The sequence below is a fragment of the Vitis riparia genome, chromosome 11 (genome assembly GCF_004353265.1).
Source record: "Vitis riparia cultivar Riparia Gloire de Montpellier isolate 1030 chromosome 11, EGFV_Vit.rip_1.0, whole genome shotgun sequence".
In the NCBI taxonomy this organism is placed as follows: Eukaryota; Viridiplantae; Streptophyta; class Magnoliopsida; order Vitales; family Vitaceae; genus Vitis; species Vitis riparia.
The window spans coordinates 1,434,476-1,461,343 of NC_048441.1; the positions used below are offsets into that span (position 1 = coordinate 1,434,476).

At 31.2% G+C, this 26,868-nt stretch overlaps 2 protein-coding genes across 3 annotated transcripts; both read left to right on the top strand.

Annotated features, from left to right (window-relative positions):
* The first annotated feature begins 556 nt into the window (after positions 1–556).
* Positions 557–9,206, top strand: LOC117924549 (replication protein A 32 kDa subunit B-like). 2 transcript variants are annotated; one of them, XM_034843195.1, is made up of 10 exons: positions 557–794; positions 1,388–1,498; positions 1,574–1,671; positions 1,771–1,812; positions 1,956–2,033; positions 3,735–3,813; positions 3,909–3,998; positions 4,083–4,159; positions 8,657–8,725; positions 8,813–9,206. In XM_034843195.1, the coding sequence occupies exons 1-10, from the start codon at positions 690–692 to the stop codon at positions 8,895–8,897; spliced, it is 834 nt and encodes a 277-aa protein (XP_034699086.1). In that variant the 5' UTR covers positions 557–689; the 3' UTR covers positions 8,898–9,206. The 2 variants fall into 2 exon arrangements, with proteins under 2 accessions (XP_034699086.1, XP_034699087.1); XM_034843196.1 differs by having other exon boundaries at positions 3,915–3,998.
* Positions 9,207–13,565: 4,359 nt separating this feature from the next.
* LOC117925751 (AP2-like ethylene-responsive transcription factor AIL5) lies at positions 13,566–16,510 on the top strand. The gene is made up of 9 exons (XM_034844856.1): positions 13,566–13,788; positions 13,880–14,198; positions 14,313–14,395; positions 14,687–14,695; positions 14,833–14,921; positions 15,041–15,114; positions 15,209–15,259; positions 15,342–15,418; positions 15,511–16,510. Exons 1-9 carry the CDS (start codon positions 13,680–13,682, stop codon positions 16,191–16,193), a joined length of 1,494 nt encoding a protein of 497 aa, XP_034700747.1. The 5' UTR covers positions 13,566–13,679; the 3' UTR covers positions 16,194–16,510.
* The last annotated feature ends 10,358 nt before the right edge of the window (positions 16,511–26,868 follow it).

The following is a 26,868-nucleotide window of genomic DNA, read 5'->3' on the forward strand; positions in this document are numbered from 1 at the left end:
AAAATAGTCACTAAACATACCCTTAATTTGATTATAAAAAATTTATTTATATATATATTCATCAAAAAATAAAAAGGAAAAATAAAAAAATAATTAAAAATATAAAAATAGGATAAAAATGATGAAATAATAATAATATAATATTAAATTATATATGTATATATAAATATTTTGATTTAAAAAAAAAATAATTTATCAAGAATTATAGATTTATAGGATACCTACCAAATACAATAGTGATATATTATAGAATTCCCTCTTTCAGTATAATAGATATTTTAATAAAAACATTAAAAATATAACATGGATATTTTCTTCATTTTCTGAAAATAAATTTATTATTGTTTAATTTTTGTTCTTGAAAAATTAATTTTTCAATTTAATCTAAAATCAATTTTACATTTGAGTAGTCTTGTGTAAACATTTATCATGTTTACAAAGCACTGTTTAATATTAAAAATATTAAAGGTTATTTAATATTTATAAGGCATATTTCCGAAAATGCCCTTCTCAGGTTCTAGGTTCTAAGTTCCAACTCTGTTTCTCCGAATCCCCGCTGGCGGTTCATTTTCCTTTTTCTAATTTTCCTAGGCGCCAAACAGGAGGAAAGGGAATTTGACGGGAACCGTTCTTTTATGCAAACAGAGTGACTCCGATCCATCGGAATCTGATCTCACGCTTCATTACAGATGTATTCCCACAGTCAATTCGACGGCAACGCCGCCTTCTCTGGCGGGGGATTCATGCCCTCACAGGCCACTCAGGCCGCCGAACCTGGTTTTTCTCCTGCCAGAGTATGGTTTCCTATCATCATCGTTCTCCATTTAGGGTTTTGTTTATTTTACTCTCTGTTTGGTTCCTGGAAAAACTGCGGAGTAGAAAGGAAACGACAATTTAAAACCTAGAATGGAGAAAGGGGGGAAAAATACTGGAGTGCATGAGGTCAGATAGTTGAACTAGGCTCGGTTATGTTGATGTTTATTCTCGTAAAATTTCTCATCAACCAGACAGCGTTGCAGCGGGCTTTTTTTTTTTTTTTTTTTCATTTGTCTTTTACCCTCTGTTAGGTTCCCGAGAAAAAAACGAGGAGCTGAAAAGATAACGAGTTCTGAAAATCTATGTTCTCTGTCGTTTATGTTTATAATAAATGAAAAGAACTGGAGCGAATAAGGTTAGGTAGTTGTATTATGCTTGGTTGAGTTCGTGCGTTTATTGTCTTTCATTTTTCTCATAGACCAAATGGAGTTCACGGAATACAGAGGAAAAAAAATAGAAAATTAAATTCTGGAAATTTTAGCTCATTTTGTTGTTCAGGCTGGTTAGATTGTGTTTTGCCTACAGTTTCTCTCCAACCAGTGTTTTAGGGTTTTCTTGTATTTGATTGCAGAATCGGGATACACAAGCGTTGCTTCCCTTGACCGTGAAGCAGATAAGTGAAGCTTTTCTCTCAAGCGATGATAAATCCAATTTTCTCATTGATGGTGTCGAAGTGAACAATGTAGAGTTCTTGCAATTTGATTTTTCTGGTCCTTGTTTGCTTCAATTTTGGTTTTTGAGTTTGGAAAGTGTTTAGGTCACACTTGTGGGGATGGTATTCAACAAAGCTGAAAGGGTTACTGATGTTGGTTTTATGCTGGATGATGGAACAGGGCGTATTGACTGTAACAGATGGTAAATTTCCTCTATTGGTCGCTTAATTATGACTCAAGTAGGTATCTGTTATTTTAATTGCTGATTCCACTCTAATTTTGCACATTCCTGTGTATTTAGGGTCAATGAAGCTGTAGACACAAAGGAAATGGAAGGAATTTTGTATGTTCCCAATATGCTTTAGTCACAGCTCTTTGCTCGTTATTGTAACCTAAATATCATGTTCCCTAAATTTTGTTTTTAAGGAAACCTTTTTATTTTTATCATGGTTCTCATTTGTCTATTTGTTTTTTCCTTTATCTTAGAGATGGCATGTATGTTCGAGTTCATGGACACTTGAAGGGTTTTCAGGGTAAAAGGCATTTAAATGTCTTCTCTATTAGGTATAAATTAATATAATCTTTTAAATTTTAATTATTGTTGGATCATTTTGAGATTGGGTGCTTTCTATATCCTTGAAATGAATTTTTCTACTTTATATAATCCTTAACATGGGTTCACCTTTTTCTTTCTTTATTATTTTTGCAATCTTTTTGTCTTGTGATTTGTGGGGCAGTTTGGTTTTATTTGATAGGTTCATGATATTGATTAGGAAATTTTGGATCAAATATTTTTCATACTTGCAATGATGCAATTCTCCAAACCACTTCCAGGTTGTAATTGTTTTTCTTTGAATTCATTTATGGTTTTAGTGTGCCATGGGAAGACATATAACAAGTTTCATTATAAACCATTACTGAAGCATGAATAAGCCTCACACGATGCTTTTACTAGTGTTCTGTATCTTGTGGTTGCTGTTCTAAATTTTCATTTATAGTTTGAATCAATACAGCTGGGTAGCAAGTCAATTTGATATGGATTATGATATTGGGTCTTCCAAATATTACATCAATCAAACCACTTTTGTTAGAATCATTTGTGTTTCATTTGAACTGCTGAGAAAGTGTGCCGTTGAATTTTGAAGTGATCATACAGGTGAATGATGATGTGTTATTTGTCTCTATAGGGAAGTTTCAAACCAATATCTAGATACAATTGAGAGAATTTTTCATAGCATCTTCAACGTAGAATGACTTTTGAATGCTGTGAAGTGGCATTTAGTTGCATATGTCAGGTGTGGCCCTACTCATTTAATTTTTCTTCAGAGGTGGAAGTGTTAGGGTTCTTAAGGAAGCACCTTCCTTTCTTCAATGTAGGAACTCTAAACTTTCAATTGATGATTTTCTTGGGGCATGATGTATTAGACGATGTTTTCTGCCAAAGAAAGATTAGATCAGGTTAATTGGTGTGCCTGTTCATCAGGGTTGCAAAGACATTTTTAAGGTTGTGGCAGATTTATTTGGGGTATCTGTGGTGTTAGTGAACCCATGACAGCTCTGAAGCGCTGCACAAGGTTGCCCATTAAAAGGTTCCTAGATTTCTTGTTGGCTACATTACATGAATATGATAAGACAAGAGTTTGGCTATAGCCCACCCTGTTTGATTGTAGACAACGACCATAGGGCAGTCCTACGTCACAATTCATCTCATTGAGCTAAGTTTCTAGGTTGGAAAATCCAAGGAACTGCTTTGGTGAAGTTCTGCTTCTAAATCAAATCAAGTTACATCCCAGTTCTGGATTGCATGTATGAATGAAGCTAGAATTAAAACTTCTGTGCTGCATGCATTACTGCAATATATATTCTGGGTGATGATAGCGTATACTTGTTTCTTTGGCAATCTATATCTCCTTAATTGCATTAGTCAGTTATGACACTGGCAATCTTGGAGAATTTTCACAATGTCGTCATGCAACAACCACCAGGATGTGAAGGTGGTAATTTAATACCATGTCATGTGAAGATGTAGAGGTTCCTGGTGTGAATTTATTTTATTTATTACAAACTTTAGCTGAATTTATCTGCATGATGGTGAAAGATTTGTAATGTTGACACCAATTAGAAATGTATATGGTGGATGCTGTGCTGGATATATTACCCTATTCTATATTTGCTCTCTCAAAAGCATGCTAACAACTCATGTGAGTTTCTTGTGATGATTCTAAATCATAGTATCAAAACCTCAAACTTGGCTGTGGTTTTCAGGCCTGTGACTGACTTTAATGAGATTGCCAGCCACTTCATTGAGTGTATCTATGTGCATGTCTACAACACTAAATCACGGGTAGCATTCTAAAACTATTGCCAGTGTGCTCTAATATGCATATTCATATACTCTTTTCTGGTTTGCCAATGGATTTGTGTTTATGCTGATAAAAGGTACAGGCTGGTGGCCCTACTCAGTCCCATGTTACAAATCCGGCCATTGGTACCCCTTTAAAGGGTTACCAAGCTTCTCAACCAAATCAAGTAAGAAACTTTACTGTTGGAATTCAATACCCGGTAATCTCTTGATTGATTTGTTTGCTGGCCTTCTGAGTTTTACCTTTCCAGTTCTCTGGGCAATATGGTGCTGGACTTAAGGGCGTTGATCAACTGGTCATAGATTATTTGCAGCAACCTCAGTCCCTGTGAGTTATCATAACTTCAACCCTTTAAAATATTTAGTGTGTTTTTCTCGTCCATCTCTTTTATTTCCTTCTAACCAGTATGACCCAACATGGAACACTGATAGCAAACTTCTAAGAAAGATGAAGAGATGTTGCCAAGAAGCACCCATAGATATATATTGATGTCTATGTAATATGGATGTGAAAAGAGAGAAAAGGGAGAATCCCTAATTTTTGTTATTGAAAAACTGTTAATAATACACATTGGACTTGGATATATATATACATGTTAGTGGGACCCATAATACAATAAGGAAAGAAAAGGAAAAGTAAATAACTGAAATAACTGTACACTATCTAACACTCCCCCTCAAGCTGGAGCATATATGTTATATGCATCAAGTTTGTTACAAATGTATTTAATTCTAGGACCTCTGAGAGATTTAGTAAAAATATTTGCTAGTTGATTATTTGAATTAACAAAACTAGTCGCCACACATCGTGATGCGATCTTCTCTCTAATGAAGTGACAGTCAACTTCAATGTGTTTGGTCCTTTCATGGAAGACTGGATTGGATGCAATATGCAAAGCGGTTTGGTTGTCACATATGAGCTTCATCTGTTCATCCTTTCCAAATCTCAACTCCCGAAGAAGATGTTTCAGCCATATGAGTTCACGTTGCCAGAGCCATAGCTCGATACTCGGCTTCAGCACTAGATCTGACCACTACATCTTGTTTCTTACTCTTCCAGGATATTAGGTTACCTCCAATAAAAACACAATACCCGGAAGTGGAACGTCTATCTGTGGGTGAGCCGGCCCAATCTGCATCTGTGTAACCAACAACCTGTGTATGACCTCTGTTCTCGTACAATACACCTTGGCCTGGTAGGCTTTTAATATATCGAAGAATGCGGATTACAGCATCCCAATGACTATCACATGGTGATTGTAGGAATTGACTAACAACACTTACAGGAAAAGAAATGTCTGGACGAGTAATAGTGAGGTAGTTTAGTTTACCTACAAGTCGCCGATATCTCCCAGGATCTCCTAAAGGCTTCCCCTGTTCTGGTATAAGTTTGACATTTGAATCCATAAGAGTGTCTACGGGTTTACACTCTAACATACCGGTTTTTTCCAAGATGTCTAAAGCATACTTCCTTTGGGAAAGAACCACACCGGAACTGGATTGAGCTATCTCAATCCCTAAGAAATACTTGAGTTTCTCTAAGTCTTTAGTCTGAAAGTGGGTGAAAAGGTGTTGCTTTAGTTTCTAAATACCACTCTGATAATTGTCTGTAATGACGATGTCGTCCACATAAACTACCAGATAAATACACTGCTCCGAAGAGTTATGATGATAGAAAACGGAATGGTCTGCTGTACTGCGGAACATGCCAAACTCCTGAATAACAGAACTAAAACGGCTAAACCATGCTCAAGGAGATTGTTTCAAGCCATATAGAGAACGGCGTAACCTGCAGATAGACGTTCCACTTCCGGGTATTGTGTTTTTATTGGAGGTAACCTAATATCCTGGAAGAGTAAGAAACAAGATGTAGTGGTCAGATCTAGTGCTGAGGCCGAGTATCGAGCTATGACTCTGGCAACATGTGAACTCATATGGCTGAAACATCTTCTTCAAGAGTTGAGATTTGGAAGAATTCCTCCTTAAGAGAGGCAATCTGGCGAATATAAGTAGATAAATCCATGTCTTGTTGTCTGACATTGACAATAGAAGAAACCACCTTATAAAGACGTTGGATATCATTCGTGTATAGCCCTTTTGTCTGATTCCAAAACTTAAAGCATGTTTTGTAGGCCCGAAGATGAAGCAGAATCTTAGGATCAACTGATTGTCATAACACACTACATAACTGTGCATCTATCTTCCTCCATTGTACTCTGTCAATCTCCGGGATATCCACCTCCTGCGTAACAAGGTGATCCTTATAACTTTGACTCGTAAACCAAAGCTCCACAAACGCAGACCAGGACAAATAATTTTCATTGCCAACCAATTTCTTCGAAATAATCATAGGAGATCCAGATATGACAAAGGAAAAAATGGAACTTTTAGTAGTCATATCTACTTATCTGGAGAACGAAATATGTTTGGATTGAAGAGAGCTCTAATATAGCTTCAGATTGCGTCTGAAAGAAGAAAAACTGAGGATTCGCGGCTGTGAGAGACCAAATAGTAAAGAAAAACAAATGTGACACCACTGGAAGGGTAGAAGAACACTTCCTAAGACACGTGCAGGGCTCGGGGTGGAGAGAAAGTCACCGGAGGTCGCCGGAAAGGCTGTTTAGAGGGCTGGCGGAGACAAAAAACCCAAAAAAATGCACTTGCAGGGCTCGAATGGCACAAGCACAGATGAAGGGTGGTTAGACGATGTCAGGTGAGGCTGGAGGTGGAAGCACGTGGCCGGAAAGTGCTCCACGCGCCCTCACACACCGGCGTGTGAGGTTCAGGCCGTCGAAGAAGAAACGCGCGTGGCCGGTGCGTGGCTGAGAATCTCCCTCCGGTGCTTTGACAAAACTTGAAGATCTCCTCCTTGCGCACTTGATGGTATGGTCGGTGTCGGAAAAGGACTTCGTCGGAAAAAGTCGTTGGAAAAGTCGTTGACGGTGAGGGTTTCTTTACAGCGGTGAGGGTTCTCTAACGGCGATACGGTTGATCGGAAAGCTTTAGGAGATGGGAAAAGTGACCGGAATGAAATACGGTCAGTGAAAGGTTTCCCATAATTGATTCACGGATAAACCAGAAATAATTAGTTTTTTTTTTTTTTCTTCCTAAGCTCTGATACCATGTGAAAAGAGAGAAAAGAGAGAATCCCTAATTTTTGTTATTGAAAAATTGTTAATAATATACATTGGACTTGGGGTATATATATACATGTTAGTGGAACCCACAATACAATAATGAAAGAAAAGGAAAAGTAAATAACTGAAATAACTGTACACTATCTAACAATGGACACTCCAAAATATGTTATGTACATGTGTCAGACATGATATAGCAAGAGTTTGTGTTATATATATGTCTAGCATGCCTATTGGTCTGGCAGATGTGTGTCCAATAAAGGGAATGAACAAGTTGCTAGTTTATTTCTAAGTTACCCGAGACTTAGAATCTGTTTCTTTGTTGCATGGATGAGTGAAGAACCTATATTTAGCTTTGTATTTTAGATGTATACTTCAATTTCGTTTTAAGGTATGGCATGAGAAAAAAAAAAAAAAAGGTTATTTAGACTTTGTTCTAGTGTCCTAAGGTCTGAGGATGAAATGATGTGACCTAGATGTACACTAGCACCCAATAATTTTACTCAAGTTCATATAACATAGATACTTTATAATCATGCATTTTATATAAATATTCATATTTTCTTCTTCCATTTCTTTTTTCCTTTTCCTCTCTTGCTATATTTTCCCTTTTCAATTATATTCCTTTTTATGCTTGTAGAGGGCCAAGTTCTTTGCATGTGGACATTGTGGATGACAAAATATAAAAAACAGAAAAAAAAGAAAAAGGAAAAGGAAAGACAAAATCATGTGGAATTAGAAAGATTACTGCTTTGAACTTCACATTTTGGGATATGGCACCATTGTTGCCGAAGGACAAGAAATATTGGACCTTGGATGGACATATAAGAGTTCCGAATCAAATCATTTATTTATGAACAGTTTACATGTTAATATGAGAGTCAAAGTACAAGACTATCTTGTCTCATTGAGGAACTCATTTTAGAGAAGGGATTGATTTCCATGACTTTGGGACTTAATGTTTACAGGAAAATATGATCTTCCTGTGGGTGGGTGGGCGATGTTGATAATTTTTTTCTGCAATGACGATTTAGATCACATATATAGTGTCTAATCAAATAGATGTTACCAAGAAAACGGATGAATGATGTGAAATATCTTTTTTCACAATGAAAATATCCAGTGTCTATATTAGTTTATCTAGCTATTTTATCAAAGCAAGTAGGATCTAAATTGTATGCACTGTTCCCACAATGCCATATAGCTGATCAGAACCTTTGTTCATGGAGAAGTATGCTGAGACACCTATCATACTATCATAGCCATGTATGCATGCTGGCTATATTCTTTTCATCAAGTTCTAGGTTTTTTCTATTATTTTTAGGAAGTTGTAATAATTTGGTCAGGGTGTTTCATCTTTAGCTGATAATCCTATATTCATTCAGCAATATCAGAAGATTCGTCTTTATATAAAGTTCAAGAATATCTGCATTGTGGCATTTGCCCAAAATTGTTAGATTTTGTCTATTTGTTTATTTTATTTTTAAAATGGTGAAACTTTTGATGCAATCATTATGAACACAGGAAAATCTATGATCGGTTTTAATTATTCCTGCTTTACATTTAGGCACGTTCCATTCTTACCTCTTTTGGCCCCTTTGTCTTTGTTTTGTTTCTGACTGAACTTTTAACTTCATGCCCTGCTTCATTCTTGCTTAGTGATATCTTGAGATTATCTCATGTTTCAGGGCTCGAGACCAGGGGGTAGGCCGGGATGAGCTTGCCCAACAGCTAAACGTTCCAGTCGATAAAATCATGTATCTCCTTTACTAGCAATCTAGTCAGATTTATATTTACATCCAGGACTTATTACTCATTATTATTATTTGATCTGGGTTTGACAGGGAATCTATTAGATCACTCGAAGAGGAAGGCTTGATTTACTCAACAATTGATGAATGGCATTACAAGTCAACTGGCAATGGTTGACGTCTCCATTAAAATGGGTTCAATATTTCCGATGCTCAAGGTGACATCAACCTGGTACATGGAATTCTACTCAGCAACCAGGTCATCGTATATTCCTTTTCTCGGTGCCTCCCAATATTGATCTTTTTTCATCTGTTTTCTTGCCTTAGATCAAAACTTTTTCTGCATGAATTCACATTATACTAGTTACTTGCTCTATGGATCTGTTTTTTGCAGATGGTATTAAGTCTGAAAACTAGTTTAGGTTCATAACTGATTTAAGGCATTTAAATTCAATCTATGATTGTTAAGAGTCAGATTTGATACCGAGATTTTCATTCGAATGTTTGACCATGCCCATAAATAGTATACAGTTCCATTGAAAAATGGATCAAATTTGGACTTGATTCTGATAGATAGCATAAAGAGTTCCATCGATACACCAAACAAGTCATTGATTGAGTGAAATTGTAAAACCAACCACTATTTGTTTTTCAACTTGTTAGAATGTGGTTTTAATTTGTTTGAAAATTGCCTTAAAACCACCATCATAAAATTATTTGGAACCACATCGACTGATTATAGATTATAGTTTTAAGGCAATTTTTGAAAACAATTCAATTCTTTAAATTTGTAATTTTTGATAATTTGGGGTTTAGGTCTAATTAAATCATTTTGACTTTGATTTTTGATTTAAGTCATCAAATAGAAAATATGTTTGGTAAAATAACTTTAAGTATTAAGTCGAAATAATTATTTTATTGTTAATATCAAATCTTTTTAACCCATTTACCCATGTTTAATAAAAGTACATTAACAACTCTATTTAAGAAATTTATAATACTTTTAAGTATGAATATTTAAGAAATTTATTATATGAATGTTTAACAAATAAATTTAATATTTAAATAAAAACTAAGTAATAAATTTTAATTCAATAATTTAAAAATAATTTAACTAAGAAATAAATTTTTTAAATAAAATTATTCAAATAAATATAAATTTTTTTAGAAAAGTGGATGTATAGAAATGGAAGGAAGCAAGCAAAGAGCACATGTATAGGTCAGAGAAGATCACATTCAAGTTTTCAACTCAATTGACATACACAGAATGTGGATAAATTTTAAAATATATATATAAATAAATAAAAGAGGCGGTCATGTGAGGGAGGAAAGGATGATGGAGTAATAATAATTAATAATTAATAAGTAATAATAATAATAATAATAATAATAATAAATAAAGGAGAAAAAAGACAAGAGAGATGAACGTGAGGAATGATTCCTTTCACTGACTGCAAATCCCCCCATTGCTTTTAAACCCTAGTTTGACCGTGGAATGCCCACACAAAAAGCCACCCATTTTCCAACTTTATTTTATTTATTTATTTTTAACCATAAAGCAAGCAAGAGAGAAAGAAAAGTGAGGGAATCAAATGCAAACACACTCCCGCCGATTTCTCTGCCAATCTCTTTTATCCAAATTTCTTTTGGGTTTCAGGCTTTTGAGGTCGCTTAGTGTAAAAGGGTTTTTAGCCCTATCCGCCTCTCAAGCCTCTGCCTGCTGCCTAACTCTTTTATTTTATTTATTTTTTATTTTTTATTTTTGTAGCTATTTTCATGTGCACTTTGCTTTGATATTGGGACTACTTCTGAGTCACTGAGTCACTGTACCTAACTTTTCTCATCTGCCTTTCTTGTCGGTGAAGTTGGGTTTCTTATTTCCCCAGTTTTGTGCAAAAACAATTTATTTGAAAGAAAATATTCATAAAATATATTCTCTTCTAAAATTATTTTTCAGTTTGAAAATAGTTTTTAAAAATAAGTTTAAGGAAACATAACTAATGAGTCTATGTTTTTTTTTTTTAAATGATAAAAATAACTTTTATTTATTTTCTAAAAATTGTTATTTATTTTGTTTTGTTTTTAAAAATTATTTATAAAGAATTACGATAAAATAATATTAAAAAAAAATTAAAAACAGTTTTCTATTATTAAATCACATGCATGAACAAACTATTTTCTTCCTATCTTTGTTTTCTAACATTATATTTGATTTTCAGCACATTTGAGAAAAATAAAAAATTTTAAAATTAAGATAGATTTAAAATCAATATTTTTATACTATTTCAAATTTATTTTATTTCATTTTTCGATTAAATAATTTGAAGATAAATCAGTTTTTAATAATTATTTATTTTTACATTTTTTAGGATAACCCGTTTTTATTTTTTTTGGGTTACTTTCCTACAATTCAACATAACTAGATTAATTTAATGGGAAATCATGTTGTACAAAAAGATACTCTACATAACGAATGTACGGACAATATTTAAAAAAAATATCTTGTAGTACACGTGGCATGGACGGGGTGGCGAAAGAATAATATATTTATGAAGGGGTTGTGACAGCACAACATGGTATCCACAGCATCTACTGCCACGTGGGCATGGGTTTACTAATAATTATTAAAAAAAGTACAATTATACTGCATGGTGCACGTGTCTTCTATGCACGTGGGTGCCCATTACTCTTACCAAATCTAATGCAGCACCCTCTCTCCATGCCTCCTACTCTAATCTCACCCCTGGGTTCATCAACTTCTCTACCTCTGTGTTTATCTTCATCATATAAGAAAATATAAATTCATTATTCATCTCAAATGCATTGAATCTATTTCACACAATTTGTTTATATTATTTTCTATGTAATTAGAGTCATGATTTTAAAAAATTTTTTATTAAGGTTTAAATTGAATAAATTATATGTATTGATTGATTGGATGTAAATTAATTTAAATCTTAAATCTAATTTATTTTTAAAGACAATAAAATCAATTTAAATTTAAGTTTTAAAATACATTTAAAATTTTTAGTTTAAAATAAATGTATTCAAAAATTAATAATGAATATACAAATTTTTTTTTTATTAAAATCAAATAAAAAATATAAACATTTTAGAATACAAGTTTAATTCAATTTTAATAGGCTACAAAGCATAGACAAAGAAAGGAAAAATGAACTCATAAAATTGATTATCAAAATTTTCAAACCACAATCCTTCTTTATATATACTCCTTAAAAATCAACCCTATGTGATGGACTACCCTTCTATAAAATAAAAATATAAAAAAAGACAAAATTTTTAATATGGTTTGTTGATTAATATGGTCCTTATATTCACAAGGTACATCAACACTCAACAATGTACTAATCAAAAGAAATAAGAAGAGTAACAATGAGAAAAACCTCTCGATTACGGTTGCTCATTGTATAAAAAATAAAACCTTAAATATAAAATGGTTAAATATGTAATATAGACAAATTTGTCAATCATCACATAAAAAAAATAAATAAATAAGGAACACCGATCCTTTCAACTCCTACAAGTTTACTAGACAATTTGACCACAACATCCCGAGTGAAGTGCAATCATACTAATTCAAACTTCATAATCCAATAAATATAAGAGTTTGACTCTAATATAAAAATATATTGTTTTAGTACATATAAAAAATATAGCTATTAATTAAATGATATCAAGTATATATTTTCAAGTTTTATTATTCGTATATTTATACTTTTATCACATTTGTTCTAAGGTTTTTAATATGGTTGGATGATCAATATGATCATATTGATCTTTACGTTCACATAATATACTAACACTCAACAATCGACTAATCAAAAGGAATAAGAAAAGTAACAATAATGAAACTTTTGAGAAAAATCTCTCAATTACGGTCGCTCACTCTATAAAAAATAAAACCCTAATAATAAAAAGGGTTAAATATATAATATGGACAAACTTATCGATCATCACATAAAAAAAATAAATTAAAATAAAATTTTCAGGACACTATCCTTTTTAACTCCTACAACTTGACCCCAACATCTTAAGCGAAGCACAGTCATACTAATTCAAGTTTCACAATTCAATAAATACAAGAGTTTGACTCTGATATAAAAATATATTTTTTTTCAATATATATAAAAAATATAGCCATTAATCAAATGATATCAAGTATGTATTTTCAAGTTTTATTATCCGTGTATTTATACTTTTATCACATTTGTTATAAGGTTTGCATAATGAAATTCAAATTACTCTTTTTCTACTAAAAACAAAGTTCGAACTATAATATAAAAAAAAATATTTATAAAAGAAGAACCATTAATCAAATGATTTTAAGATATCCATTAATAATATTTTTATAGTTTCGTTTCTATCATCTCATTTAAACGTCATAATAAATATTTTTGGGAATTTTATTTTGTAGTACATCGGTAAACTTAGCATTTTCTAAATAAAATAAAATAAAATAAAAACGTAGAATTGGGGCAAAAGAAATGACACGCGGCAGATGGATGGGCCAGCAGAATGATTTCAAAGTCCTCTAAGTGGGTCAGGGTGTCTCCTCCGCCACCCTCCTGCTTCCCCACAAACATACACCCAAACTCAATTCACACGCTCACACCATCTCTATCTCTCTGTCTCCTCTCTTTCTCTACCCATTTTGGTCAAGGATTTCAACCCACGACCGCCCACTCATCCCATCAAAACCTTCCACTTGCCTCTCTCCCTCCTTCTCTTCAATTAATATATTTTGAATTTTTTTTTTAAAGTAGTATTTTCCCATGCTAGCTAGCTATCACCACCTTGGCCCTTGTGCACAACACCTCTCTTCTCTCTCTCTCTCTCTCTCTCCCTGCCTCTATATTTGTGTCATCTTCACATCTCCTTTTCTTCTCATTGTTTCCCAGCACTACTTCCCAAGTAGGAATCACCTCTCTTGCTTTTCACCATGGCTTCTAATCACAACTGGCTCGCCTTCTCTCTCTCCAACAACTCTCTCCCTTCCGACTCCTCCCAACTCTGCCTTTTCGAAGCCCTCTCCGCCTCAACCCATCACAGTACGATCTTCTTCTACACCTAAATAAGCTCAACAGCTTGAATTCCATCGTCTTTTTTTATCTTATTGTTTTCTTTTTTTGGGTTTTTTAGATGGGGGTGTTGATAGAGAGCAGGGTTTTCCGGATCGTGGAGGCAGTGACCTCGTCGGCGGCCCCAAGCTGGAGGACTTCCTCGGTGGAGGTGGAGCGGGTGCAGGTCTCGATCAGTTCTCGGCTAAAACTCCGGCGGGTTTGTCTGATGCTGAGATATACGAGTCCGAGCTGAAGACCATAGCTGCGAGCTTCTTACGTGGGTTTTCTTCAGAGCAAAGCGAGGCTCAGAAGCAGCTGGCGCTGACGCCGGAGCCGTCGCCGAAGAAGTCCGTCGACACCTTCGGCCAACGGACCTCCATTTACAGAGGAGTTACACGGTGATGTGAAAAATGATGATCTCCTTCCCTGAAAACCTCGGGGAAAATTTTGTATTATTATTTTTCTTCCGAAAATAATAATAATAATAAATTATCTCAAATTTATATTTTCAGACATAGATGGACAGGGAGATATGAAGCCCATCTCTGGGACAACAGCTGCAGAAGAGAAGGACAGAGCCGGAAGGGACGACAAGGTAAGAGAGACGATAGATTTCTAACGTGTGCACCCACGGCGTTGTGGCTTAACCTGCACCAGAATATCCGGGTTTCTGTCCTTCTCCATGAGAATCTCAGCACCTTGGATCTTCTGGTCACTTGCGCCACCAGCGCGATTTAGATTTCGCCCACTCTTTTTGCTACCATGCGCATTTTATCAGCTTAAGAGGAAGATTCTAATTTTTTTTGGGTGGTTTCTTTTTGTGGCATGTACGTGGGAATGATTGCTGCCATGGATAAACAAATGATCACCATTGTTTTCTTTTCAGTTTATTTGGGTGAGTAGGATCTCATCTCGTGGTCTTGTCCTGAATCATGATTTTTCACTGTTGAATCAAAGATTCTGATATTCCTTCAAGTTTTAGATTCTCATTTTGGATCAATTTTTATTTATTTATTTATTTATTGTTTGCAGGTGGGTATGATAAGGAAGAGAAAGCAGCTAGAGCTTATGATCTCGCCGCTCTTAAGTACTGGGGTCCGACCACCACCACTAACTTCCCTGTAAGTTTGGATTGTTCTATGAAATTTAGACGCTAATGCTTCATTTTCGTCAAAGTTTTAGAGACATTAACCTTTTTTTTCTTTTGGGTTTTTTTTTTTTATAATTTTTTTTGAAAAAGGTTTCTAACTATGAGAAAGAACTTGAGAATATGAAGAACATGACTAGGCAAGAGTTTGTTGCTTCACTCAGAAGGTAAACAATCACTCAATTCAAATTTTTGCATTCTCTTCCTTTTTATGTGAAGGCATGCATTCAAAATTTTTTCTGCTTTTTTTTCTCTCTCCAGGAAAAGCTCTGGATTCTCGAGAGGAGCCTCTATTTACAGAGGAGTCACCAGGTAGGTTTCTAACCTCCAACCCACAAACATCCCGAGACACCATGAATAAATACTCTTAAAATTTTTATTTTTGCTGTACCAGACACCATCAGCATGGGAGATGGCAAGCCAGAATAGGAAGAGTTGCTGGGAACAAAGATCTCTATCTTGGAACATTCAGTGAGTTTTTGTTCCAAACATTCATCAAATTCTAGTTTTCTTATGATGTGGTTTCGTAGACGTGAATGAATGAGTTGTCGATGTTTTTCAAGGCACTCAAGAAGAAGCAGCCGAAGCCTATGACATTGCTGCAATCAAATTCAGAGGCCTAAATGCAGTAACCAACTTCGACATGAGCCGATACGATGTCAAAAGCATTGCCAACAGCAATCTCCCCATCGGAGGAGCAATAACCACCAGCAAACCAAAAACATCTCCCTCTGATTCTGCTTCCGATAATGGAAGTCGCCGGTCCGAGGAGCGGGTTCAGGTTCTCTCTGGCGCACCAAATACGCTCATTTTTTCCAAACCCCTCAAGCAAGATCACCATCAATCGTTTGATTACTGGTCCGTACTGGGGTACCAGGCCTCCACATTGAACAGTGTTGTGAAGAACCCCATATTGGAATCCTCCTTTCCATTTCAGACTTCTAGCAACTTGACCATGGATTTCTCCACAGCTTCCGCAGGCTTCCTCTGCACTGGTGGTGGGTACATTCAACAACAACAGAGCAACAGTAGCAGCAGCACTGCTTCAAGTTCAAACTCAATCCCATATGCAACACCCGTTAATGGTTTAAACAGCAGTACTAGCTATGAGGTCTCTGGGTACAACAGCTGGGCTGCTGCGACTGCTGCCGCTGCTGCTGCTGCTGCTGCACCATCTCTTCATTCATTCCAAGCTGCAAAGCCCAGTCTCTCAGTGTTCCAAACCCCGATATTTGGCATGGAATGAGGGTCCTGGAACAGGGTATTGAAGGGCAAATCATGAAGTTGGTAAAACATATAGTTTTGGACAGAGGAGAGATGGACTGACAATGGTTTCACAGATGAGGTAGCTAGCTACCAGAGCTGACTGGAGAGAGAGAGTAGTACTAACTGAGGTTTTTTGTGGAGTTCATGCTTTGTTTTCTTTTGTCTTCTTCTACTCATCTTGACTGACATGATTTACAAAATGGGTATAATGGGAAACAAAATCCTTTTGTAATCCTTCATATATTTTTCTCAGTATGAATGTGAATAGTACTCTTCCTCTACATCATATATCTAATATTCTATGCCCTTTTCATACGCCTTTCTCACCATCTTGTGGCTAAGATCGAGAGTTTATATATATATATATATATGGAAGATCATAATGTACTCATTGATGCTTTGTGGCACAATTTTATATTTGGAGACATCTTCACTACAAATGGAAAATAAATATATGGTATATCCCTTTTTTAAACATAATTTTTTGTTTATTCATTATTGAACTAGTATGTGAGTATTTTTATCATCCTTAGTCCATTATTGCTTACCATCCTTAACAAATCCGCACGACCCCATCTTCAAAATAGTTATTAAGGCCTTATTTGGGAATTGTTCTTGATGTTCTTGAAAGTGATTTTTTTTTTTAAGAATAAAAAATTGGTTTTTAATTTAGAAAAGATATTTGAGAAATTTTTTAGAATTAATTAGTTAAAAATGATGAAATAATTTTATATTCGTGAATTTAACTTATTTCATGTTTTTTTCTTGAAAAGTAATCTATTTTTTATATAAATGTTTTTAAAATTTACGTATAAATTTTAAAATAAAATATTATTTTTGAAAGAAAAGAATTAGAACATTTTTATTAAAATGTGATAATAAAAGATGAAATGTATTTTTAAAATTGGGTGCCGATGACCCTTTTAATCAAATAATCCAATTTTATTTTTATTTTATGTAAAACAATTTTTTTTTTTAAAGAATTGTTATGAAAATATGTTATTTTTTAAAAAAATAAAATTTTGATGTTTTAATTGTATTTTTTTCTTTTACAATATTATGAACAGTATTTGAAAATAGGGAGAATCTGAATCCTTTCAAAATTTTGATATTATTCAGGCAAGACAATTGTTTTTATTTGAGTTCTTAAATCGACATTTTTTACAAGTACTATTTTCAAAAATTATTTTTAAAATGTTTCCAAACTTTACTTTTTCGTAGAGAAGTAAACTATTACTATTTTTTAAATAATTTTATATTTAAAAACTATATTATCAAAATATTTTTATTAAAAATACGAATTACTTTGACATATTTTAAATAATACTCAATAATTTAGAAATTATATTTAATCTTTAATAGTTGCTTTTAGCGTTTAAGAAACTCTTTTGAACGGGACTTGTATAATTATTTTGAAATAAGTTGCAAGTTAAGAGAGATACTCTACTCTTAAGATTGCATGTAAGGTAGAAATTTTCATACTACATTTAGAGATATTACATTATCGAGAATTAATTAACTTAAATCACATTAAGAAGTAGTCACATTTAGGTAGTAACTTGTTTAGTATTCGAAAAAGTTTGTTTAAGGTACTTTCATACCATAGACAATTAAATTAATCTCATGAAAAAGTAATTTGATTATATCCAAGAAATAAGTTATCAAAAGTGTTTGTCCTCCAATTGTTAACTTCTTCGAGCCCGTTTAATAGTGCTTTTCAAAAGTGTTTTTAGTCTTAAAAACGTTTTTAAGTTAAAAAAATAGGTATTTGGTAATATTTGAAAAATGCTTTTGAAAATTTAGAGTGCGTTTGATAGTAATTTTAAGAAGTATTTTTAGTTTTTTTTAATACTTTAAAGATACAAATTTTCAAGTCTTACAAAGACTAAAAATATTTCATAAAATTACTATAAATGCACTATTAGAAAAACACTTGAAGTGTTTTTTAGAGAAGCACTTGAAAGATGTTTTCTTAAAAAACTTTTCAAAAAATTTCATATATTCCTAAAATACTTTTTCCCACTATCCTCTATTTTCTTTTCACTCTTTGCTTCCTTCTCACTTTCCTATTTCTCTTTTACTCCCTTTCATAAAAATAATTTTAAAAACATATAAATGTTTATATATATTTGTAATACAAGTTTTCAATTTATTATAATATTTTTTTTAATAAATGTCATTTTTAGTAATTTACTATTATTAAAAGCATTTTTGTACTTATACAATATATTATCAAAAACAATATTAGAATCACCTTTTTAAATTATCATAAAAGTGTTTTTCATATAAGTACTGTAAAAATACTTATAATAAAAATACTTATATTAAAAATAGTACCAAATGAGCTCTTAAATACATTTAGGAGTAATATAAATAATTTTGAAATGTAAATTATTAAGTGTTTGTTTAAATATATTTTTTGTTTTCTATTTTTAAAATAAAAGTTAATTTTTATATAAAATACAATTTTTTTAAAAAAAATTAAAGCATAACAAATTTTTAATATCCCAAATTTTGAAATGTTTGAAAGAAATTTCTAAAGACATAAAATTAAATTTGTATTGTTATACATGATGTTCTACTTTTATATAAATACTTCTAATTTTAAAAATAAAAATAGGAAATATATCGTTTGGACCCTAAGGCTATATTTAGTAATTGTTTTTTAAAACAATTTTAAAAAATAATTTTTGAAAATTATTCTTTGATATTTTATAGAACAAAAATCTATTTAGGAACCTGAATATTTTTAACATGTTTTAAATATTTTAAAATATGTTTTAAAATATTTAGAGCTTTATTTTTAATCATTATACATGTTTGTATAATTATTTTTAAAAATTGATTTTAAAAAATAAGTAAAAATAACTAAAAAAAATATTCTCTATAGAAAATAATTTTCTAATTATCAAACTTGTTTTCTAATTTTTTTATTCTGAAAAATAAAAAATTGTTATCGAAAACGTTTCTCAAACAAGTCTTAAATTATTTTGATATTTTCAAGTATTATCCTTCCAAATTTATCTATTAAGATTTAATTTTAATCTCATTCAATAATAATAATAATAAAAATAATAACATATCTTTATGTATGGTGCAGTAGAATGTTAAACCTCCCTCTTGAATGAATTATTGTGCCAAGTTTTACTAAAGGACACAAAGAGTACATTTAGTTATGATGAAAATAGTGGTGATCATTTTCTGTCATAGCTCCCCAACTCTCAGACAATTTTTCTTTCCAAAATTGCATGGACCCAATCCTGAGTACTGATGAAAAGCAACACCCATAAAAGCATTAAGGGAGAAAAAAAGATGAGCTTCAAACCCTTCTGCCTTTGAATTATTTGAGCTGTAAAAAGAGAGAGAGAGAGAGAGAGAGAGAGAGAGAGAGAGAATATCCAAACTAGCTCTTTGTCATTTGAATTTGAGTTTGAGAGGAAACTAAAAGGAGCTTCTCTGTTACGGGTAATCAAGATATAACTTCAAATTATTATATAATATTACTTTAAGTCATTGACCAAAAAGCCCATTTGAATTAAATAATTGCATGTTAAATTGATACCAATAATGAAAATAATATTATATATATAATCTTTTTATATTTTTTAATAGAAGGATTTTTCCGTATTTATACTAATATCATTCCAACCCATTTCATGAATAAAATATCATTGGTTGATCTTTTATAAGAGCTCACATTGATGAGAAAATTTGACACCTTGGTATCGGTTTTTTTGCCATCAGTGACAGGATCGCCTATTACTCATGATTATCATTTTTACCATTTGTTAAATGAAATGGTTATATAAAAATTTTTCATTTTAAATTTCTTCTAAATACAATATGCCACCTTTGTAAGTAGCAAAAAGAAAAATGCTAATTACACTATCATTTTTTGCTCACTTTATACACCTTGCTTAGGTAGTTAATCATTTGGAATTTTTTTGTATTTAATAAATACTAACTGCTTTTTATGACATCAAACATTCTATAACTTATAAATAGATATTAAAAATATAATAAAATTAATGTTAATCTTCTCATCGAGTAATTATTCGGTTTCTCCATTTTACCATGTCAAGATGCTGACATAATATAACTTTTTAGTTAAATTAAGTCGTTCGTATATATGAAAAGAATGATTAAAATTTAATAAAAAGTTTCAAAAGCTTATTATTTATGCATAAAATAAAGTTTTCTTACCTTTTCTTTCTTTTCTATTTCTTTTTTTTCCTTTTTCCCTAGTAAATAATTTTCTAACTTAATACTTGTTAACAAGGATTTTCAATCATTTTTTTTATTCAATAATGACTTTTTGAATGGATAAATTAGAATTAATTTTAAAAAAAACTATGAATATATATATATGTAGAAAATTAAAATGAATTTGAAATTATTTTAAAAAAAAAATTAATGGAAAAATGATTGAAATAAATAAAGAAAGAGATGTAAATTTGTGTACTTTTATGTGCCCATTTTTTTTTTAAATCATAATACATGCACTAACACTTCTACCATCAATTTTACTATCTAGTTATATTATAAGTGTAGATGGAGGATGTAATAAAAGGTAGGCTCCATTTATTAAATGTAAAAGTTTATTAATATTAAATTATTACTTTTCATGGGATAAAAATTAGGAAAATATTGAGATACCAAAATTGTATCCATTAAACATGAGATCTGACTATTGAAATATGTATGATGAAATTTAAATCATTAAATAAATATACAAATGAATGAAATTAAGACATAAAGATACAAATAAATGGAATTTGACTACAAATAATGAGACAATAAATTATATATGAGACATATATGCATTTTTAAATTATTTTTTTAGTATATTTAAAACTATACTAAAATTAATAGGGATCACTTCATTATTTTTTTTCACTATCTTTCTTTGACTACCATTGATGAACTCATCAACTTAAAATAAAAACCAAAAAAAAAAAAAAGCAAAAGCAAAATGATGAAGGAAAAAAAGCACAGTAATAATGCACACATTCACATTTGGAAAATGACTAGGCTAAAAATCTTCATCAACAGTAGCCTACACCAAAACAAAAGATGCGGTAGACACTCTTAACTAACAAAGAGAGGGAAGGGGTGGGGGGGCCAGTGGCAGACTCCTTTGACCAAGCCAAAGAAGAAAGTAAGATAAGAAAGGGGCATGTGAGTGGTCCTATTAAAATGAAAATTAGAATGGGACAGAAACAAAAACCATGTTGCTGTAAAATTGGGGGTTTTTATTTTTATTATTATGATATGGGGGGTGTCCTTTTCAAACTCGAGAGGTTCAAGTGAAATGCTGTCTTTTCTTGTCTTGTTGGATGATGGCTGTTCCCTTCTACCTTTCGGCGCATATTCACTACATCAAAACCACCACCACCACCTCCACCACCACTATTTGCTATTTTTGCTCGCTAGCTATACTTAAATGGCCACAAGTTTTGACTATCAAGGGGAAGAGATGTGTGATGCCCAACTCAAAATAAATTATCTTTTAGCTTGTCTCTTGAGTTGTTGAAGTGTTGCATGAGTTACTTTGGAAACATCTCTTTAAGTTGCATGTGCAGATCTTTAGGTTGAAAGATATGATCTCTATTTGTTTTGAATTATTTAAGAAACACTTGATTTTGTGATGCAGGGATCTTTAATATAATCCTAGTTCACATATTGTTTTTCATAAAAAAATATTAAAATTATTGTGACATTAAGCATGATATAGAAGTGTTTTATTTGATGTTGTAATATTTATTTGTCTAAATCACATGAATTTTTTATCAATTTTTCTTCAATTTTCAATAAAAAAATCTTAACAACAAAAAAAAAAGGTTATTTGGACACTACCTAAAATTGACATGGTTTCATATACGACCTAAAGATGAAGAAAAGATTTTAGAATTTTAATTTTAATTTTTTATAATATGTTTAGTTGAACTTTATGCTTTATATCGTGCTTCCTAAGCTTTGGTAGAAGTTGTGGTTATGACAAAAGAACTTTTTATTCATGAAGTTGACTAAAAAGAGCTTTAAGCTTTGAATCTTTTCTACTTTAAACTATTTTAATATGTAATTTAATTCATTTTGCCTTAATTATAATGCTACCTTCTTATGAAAAAGCACTTTTAATAAATAATATTTTCATATTTAATAAATTTTTCTTTTCAATTTAAGTTTAATAAGAAAATATCTAAGATTAACGGCAGAATTAGGAAATTTGTTTAATGGAGATTGACCAATCATTTTATTGCTGTAAAATTAAGTTTAGACAATTCTACCATCTTCTTTAAAAAGGATTTGTTTTTTTTTTTTTTTTTTTTTCTAAAAGAGAAGATTTTAGTGAGCTAATTTATTTTTATTTTTTCAAAGATGAATATTAATATACCATAAAATTATTGAAGAATTATATTACTTAATTGAAACATGTAAGCTTAGATGAATAATGTAAAAATTAATGTAATGCAAAAGGGGCTCAGGAAGATATATCCATGCACATGTAGTTGATCCATGTGATGCCTTATCTCCATGTGGGTCTTCATCCACTAGCCACCCTATTGAGCCTCCTAATTGTCTTTATCTCATACACCTAACTAATTAATATTTTAAGTTAAATTATTAACTTAATATGTCAAAATTTCCATTTATTGACTCACGTGTAATGGGATATTAAGGTTATATATTTGTTTAGTGTATGGTCTTGACATTTACTATTGGTCTATTTTCTAATAGGTTGATTACTTTTAGACTAAGTTGATCACTTGAATTCTAATATAATATATAATTATGACATATATTATTATATACTTACATATCGAACATTTATAACTTTAAGTATGTGTATAAATTTTAAATAATTCACCTTTTATAGATATTATAAACTTTTAAAATTTTAATTTCTTCATTACATAATATTATAATAGTTATTGATTTAAACCCACCAATGTTCATGTCTTTAAAATATGATTATATGATAATTAAAATAATATGTATATATATATATATAATTTTAGAAGATAGGTAATGTTGTCAAATTGAATTTTCACTTAGATTGTTCTAAAACATTCACAAAGCTTTATCTTTTATCATAGGTCTATGTGTCATTTATTGATTGATCAAAGTTATAAAATAATATTCTTTATAACTATATTGACTTATTCATAAGAATATGACTTTATATTCGCATTTTTATGAATACCATCTAATGATTGTATTTTTAAAACATGAACTCCTGATCATGTTCTTGAAAACACGACTTATCAATCTTTCAAGATGACTAGTTTATAGTTGATTATATTCACTATAATGTCCGTTTTAGGTATAATTATCGAATATTTAACACTTATAAAACAAAGTGATTTTTTTTCCCATTTTTTGTATTTTTTTTTTTTTGGGCTACAAAACATAAAGGTCCCAACCACATGCTACTCTCCAAAAAAGGCCAACATTTAAAATGAAATGGAGCTAGTATTAGTCAAATGTAATGCTGCAAAAGCTCAACCCTTTTCCTTTTCTTTAGTCTCTTTTAAAACTTGTGGGGACCCCCTCTCATCGTCTTTTCTTTCTTCTTTTGTGAGATACAGTTGAGTCCTAATCCATGTTCCCTCACTTTTCCTTTGCTCACCCCCCTTATAATAAAAATGCATGTCGGCCACATCAATTCCCCTTTCCTTTGACTGACGACTAACTTTATTTTAAAGACTCAGTGGTTAATTACTAGTAGTATCCTAGCAACCCACCAAAGAAAAATAAAAAATAAAGTTAATTTTTTGGTTGTTAATGATGGGTCTTGTGGGATGTAAACAAGGAATCGTAAATCAAGGACACTCCATGTTTCATGTTTGTAATTTTCTTTAAAAAAAAATAAATTATTTTAGGGTTTTGATTTATGTGGGTAAGTGTTATGGTTGGAATTAATATAATGATTTAGCAATAAGCTCACATGTTGTGGCTGAGTATGGTGGTGGGGGAAACGTGTGGTTGAATGTAGGAGTTGGAAGGAAGTGTCCTCTTACTCAAAGGAGGACTCGAAAGTGGTCTCCCCAATCATGTGAGCTCCCACGTTTGATCCGAGAGTTGGATTTTCTTAGATGTGTAAATGTATGTTAAAGATAATCATACAAATTTTAAACTTAAAATAGACGATATGTATATAAATGATATCATGATCACTACTGATCGAACGTGAGAGTATTTAATCATTTAAAGAATGATGATTATCTTAATAAATTAAGGGTGTTTGTTTGTTCGTTTTGCTTCATATAAAAAAGAAACGGTTTAACTTTTTATTTTAATGATAACGCAATAAAAATTAAAAATATAAATTATCTTCTTATTTAAGTGCGCATTAACTCAAACAATGATAGCATCTCATATGCCAAAGTTTAAGTGATCTTATATTTCTAAAGAAGCAAGTCAAAGTGTAATTTAAGAACAAGATAATATTTAATAAAAAGATTTGAAAAAAATCGAGATGAAGGTCTTAATTGCAGTAAATTTCAGTTTTTATGCATATAAGCTAAACGAGATGCTTTTCATGTGGAGGACAAGATTTTACTTAGCTTAGGATATCACCTTAATGTTTGGAAATCGTTTTGTATTTTTAATAAAATAAAATAAAAAAGTTTTTTTTTTAATTGTGGCCCATTTAAATTTTATTTTTCTTAAAATAAATAAAACGTGCTCTTATGGAGTAACCACCCATGTCTACAGACGTGAGATATATTACTCGGTTGAAAACTATCTTAAGTTTTTTTTATGGGAAGAAGAGAAAAGAAAATATAGATATATAGTATTAATTCCAAAAGTTGAAAAAAAGTCTTTGGTCTATAAAAATAAGTATGTGAGTTCCATCAATGCATGAACATAAGGTCTTATAAGGACTAGCCAATTAATCCCTATTTTGTGTGAATTTGATTATCATGACTAGAGGTACGATATTAGATTTTTATTTTATTATTTGTAACTTTAGATATTTTTATATTACACTTAAACCTTAAATTTTACGTAAAAATCCTTTAAGGTTATTTAAAAATCTTAATAACTTAATGGACATGCTTTACACTTGAAAAGTACTTATAACACTCGGTTAAAAATGTTTTAAAATTTTATTTATAATTTTATAACCAATATTAAAACATCGTTAAGGACCTTAATATCAATGATTGGAGCATCGAAATGCAAGAGGGAATACACGTGGTCATCCAGGTGGACGTCCACTTGTCCTGTTCCTTTTGTTGAATTTTGAAAAATGGACGCTTTAACTATAGTCTAACATGCGAATGTCTAGGTGGACGTCCACATGGTTATGAGGTTGTCTAGATGGATGTCTGCATGTACTTTTTTAAGCCTATAAAGACTCTTTTCCATGTGTTGATGGACGGTTCTGCAAACATCCAACTCCGGAAAACTGTGTTTGACAACTAATTTAACTTCAAAAGCTATCCATACAATGCTTTACCCACATTTAATAGAGATTTAGCATTGAAAATCACCTCATTCAAGAATAATTTGATACTATAGTGTAACCCTCATTTAAAATGCTCATACTTGATTATCAAAAGTGTATATCTACTTATTGTGAGAGTGTTATTGTATTTTTTTTTCAATTGTAATTTAAAGTATATTTGATAGTGATTATAATAAATATTTTTAATAGTTTTAACATATAAAATTTTTTACTTTTTAGAATTGCTATCAAACAGACTCTTACTGAGATTAGGAGAAAAACGCAATAATGACATAGAGTTTTAGATAAGATGAGTGAAGTTTATACAAGAAGGTAATATGACCATTTCACGTGCACTTTTCTATTAAAAATGATGTATATATACTTAGTACAAGAGAGTTGAATTTCCTATCGATTTTTAATTAATTTCAAATTTGTCCTTATTTTTTATAAAAATATTTTTACAATTACAATTTCCAAAAATAAAATCACTGAAACTACAAAAGTAGTTACTTCCACTTCCATTTCTTTTATTACTACAAGATGAAAGAAAAAATTACTCCAAATAAACTATATGTAAAATTTTTTATTAACCTTAAAAGGGCACTTCTCATTTTCATAAGTTAATCCAAATGGGATATAATTCTATTTAAAAAGTAACTAAAAATTTATTAATGTATTTTAAATAGCGTAATAATATTAAAGAAAGAACATATTAAAATTTCTTTGCGCTCTTAGCCATATTTTAATCATGGTAAAAGGTAAAAGTTAAAGAATTATATGGAATGTGATTAGAGTAGAATAAGAAATGTTATGAAAAACTTGAAAATAATATTCTATTTATCACAGAGAAGTAGAAGTAGAAATTATGATTTCAAATAAATAGATGTGACAACTTTCCATATAAATTACTAAAATAAGGAAATGCGAACCTATTTTTGTGTTTTAGTTATTTTGGAAATAAAAAGAAGTTTTATTAAAATAGCCTAAATACAATTAGAAGCTCTTCTTGAGCTTAAATAATTGATTTTGGTTTCGAAAAAGTCAATCCAAATAGGAACTTAGTTACTTTTTATCTTTGTTATCGTATTAGGTAATCTACCATTTTATTACCATTTTTACTTTTTGTAATGACACTACCAGTTGTATAGATATTATTCATTTTAAGCCTAAAAGGTCTTTACTTTAAAACGCTCCACAA

What these genes read in the sequence shown, in the direction of transcription:
- LOC117924549 (XM_034843195.1), top strand. Translation starts at nt 690, where the DNA reads ATGTATTCCCACAGTCAATTCGACGGCAACGCCGCCTTCTCTGGCGGG. An exon ending in ATGGTGTCGAAGTGAACAAT is followed by an intron (nt 1,499 to 1,573) that starts GTAGAGTTCTTG and finishes GAAAGTGTTTAG; the next exon opens with GTCACACTTGTGGGGATGGT. An exon ending in AAGCTTCTCAACCAAATCAA is followed by an intron (nt 3,999 to 4,082) that starts GTAAGAAACTTT and finishes TTACCTTTCCAG; the next exon opens with TTCTCTGGGCAATATGGTGC.
- LOC117925751 (XM_034844856.1), top strand. Translation starts at nt 13,680, where the DNA reads ATGGCTTCTAATCACAACTGGCTCGCCTTCTCTCTCTCCAACAACTCT. An exon ending in ATTTACAGAGGAGTTACACG is followed by an intron (nt 14,199 to 14,312) that starts GTGATGTGAAAA and finishes TTATATTTTCAG; the next exon opens with ACATAGATGGACAGGGAGAT. An exon ending in TCTCTATCTTGGAACATTCA is followed by an intron (nt 15,419 to 15,510) that starts GTGAGTTTTTGT and finishes ATGTTTTTCAAG; the next exon opens with GCACTCAAGAAGAAGCAGCC.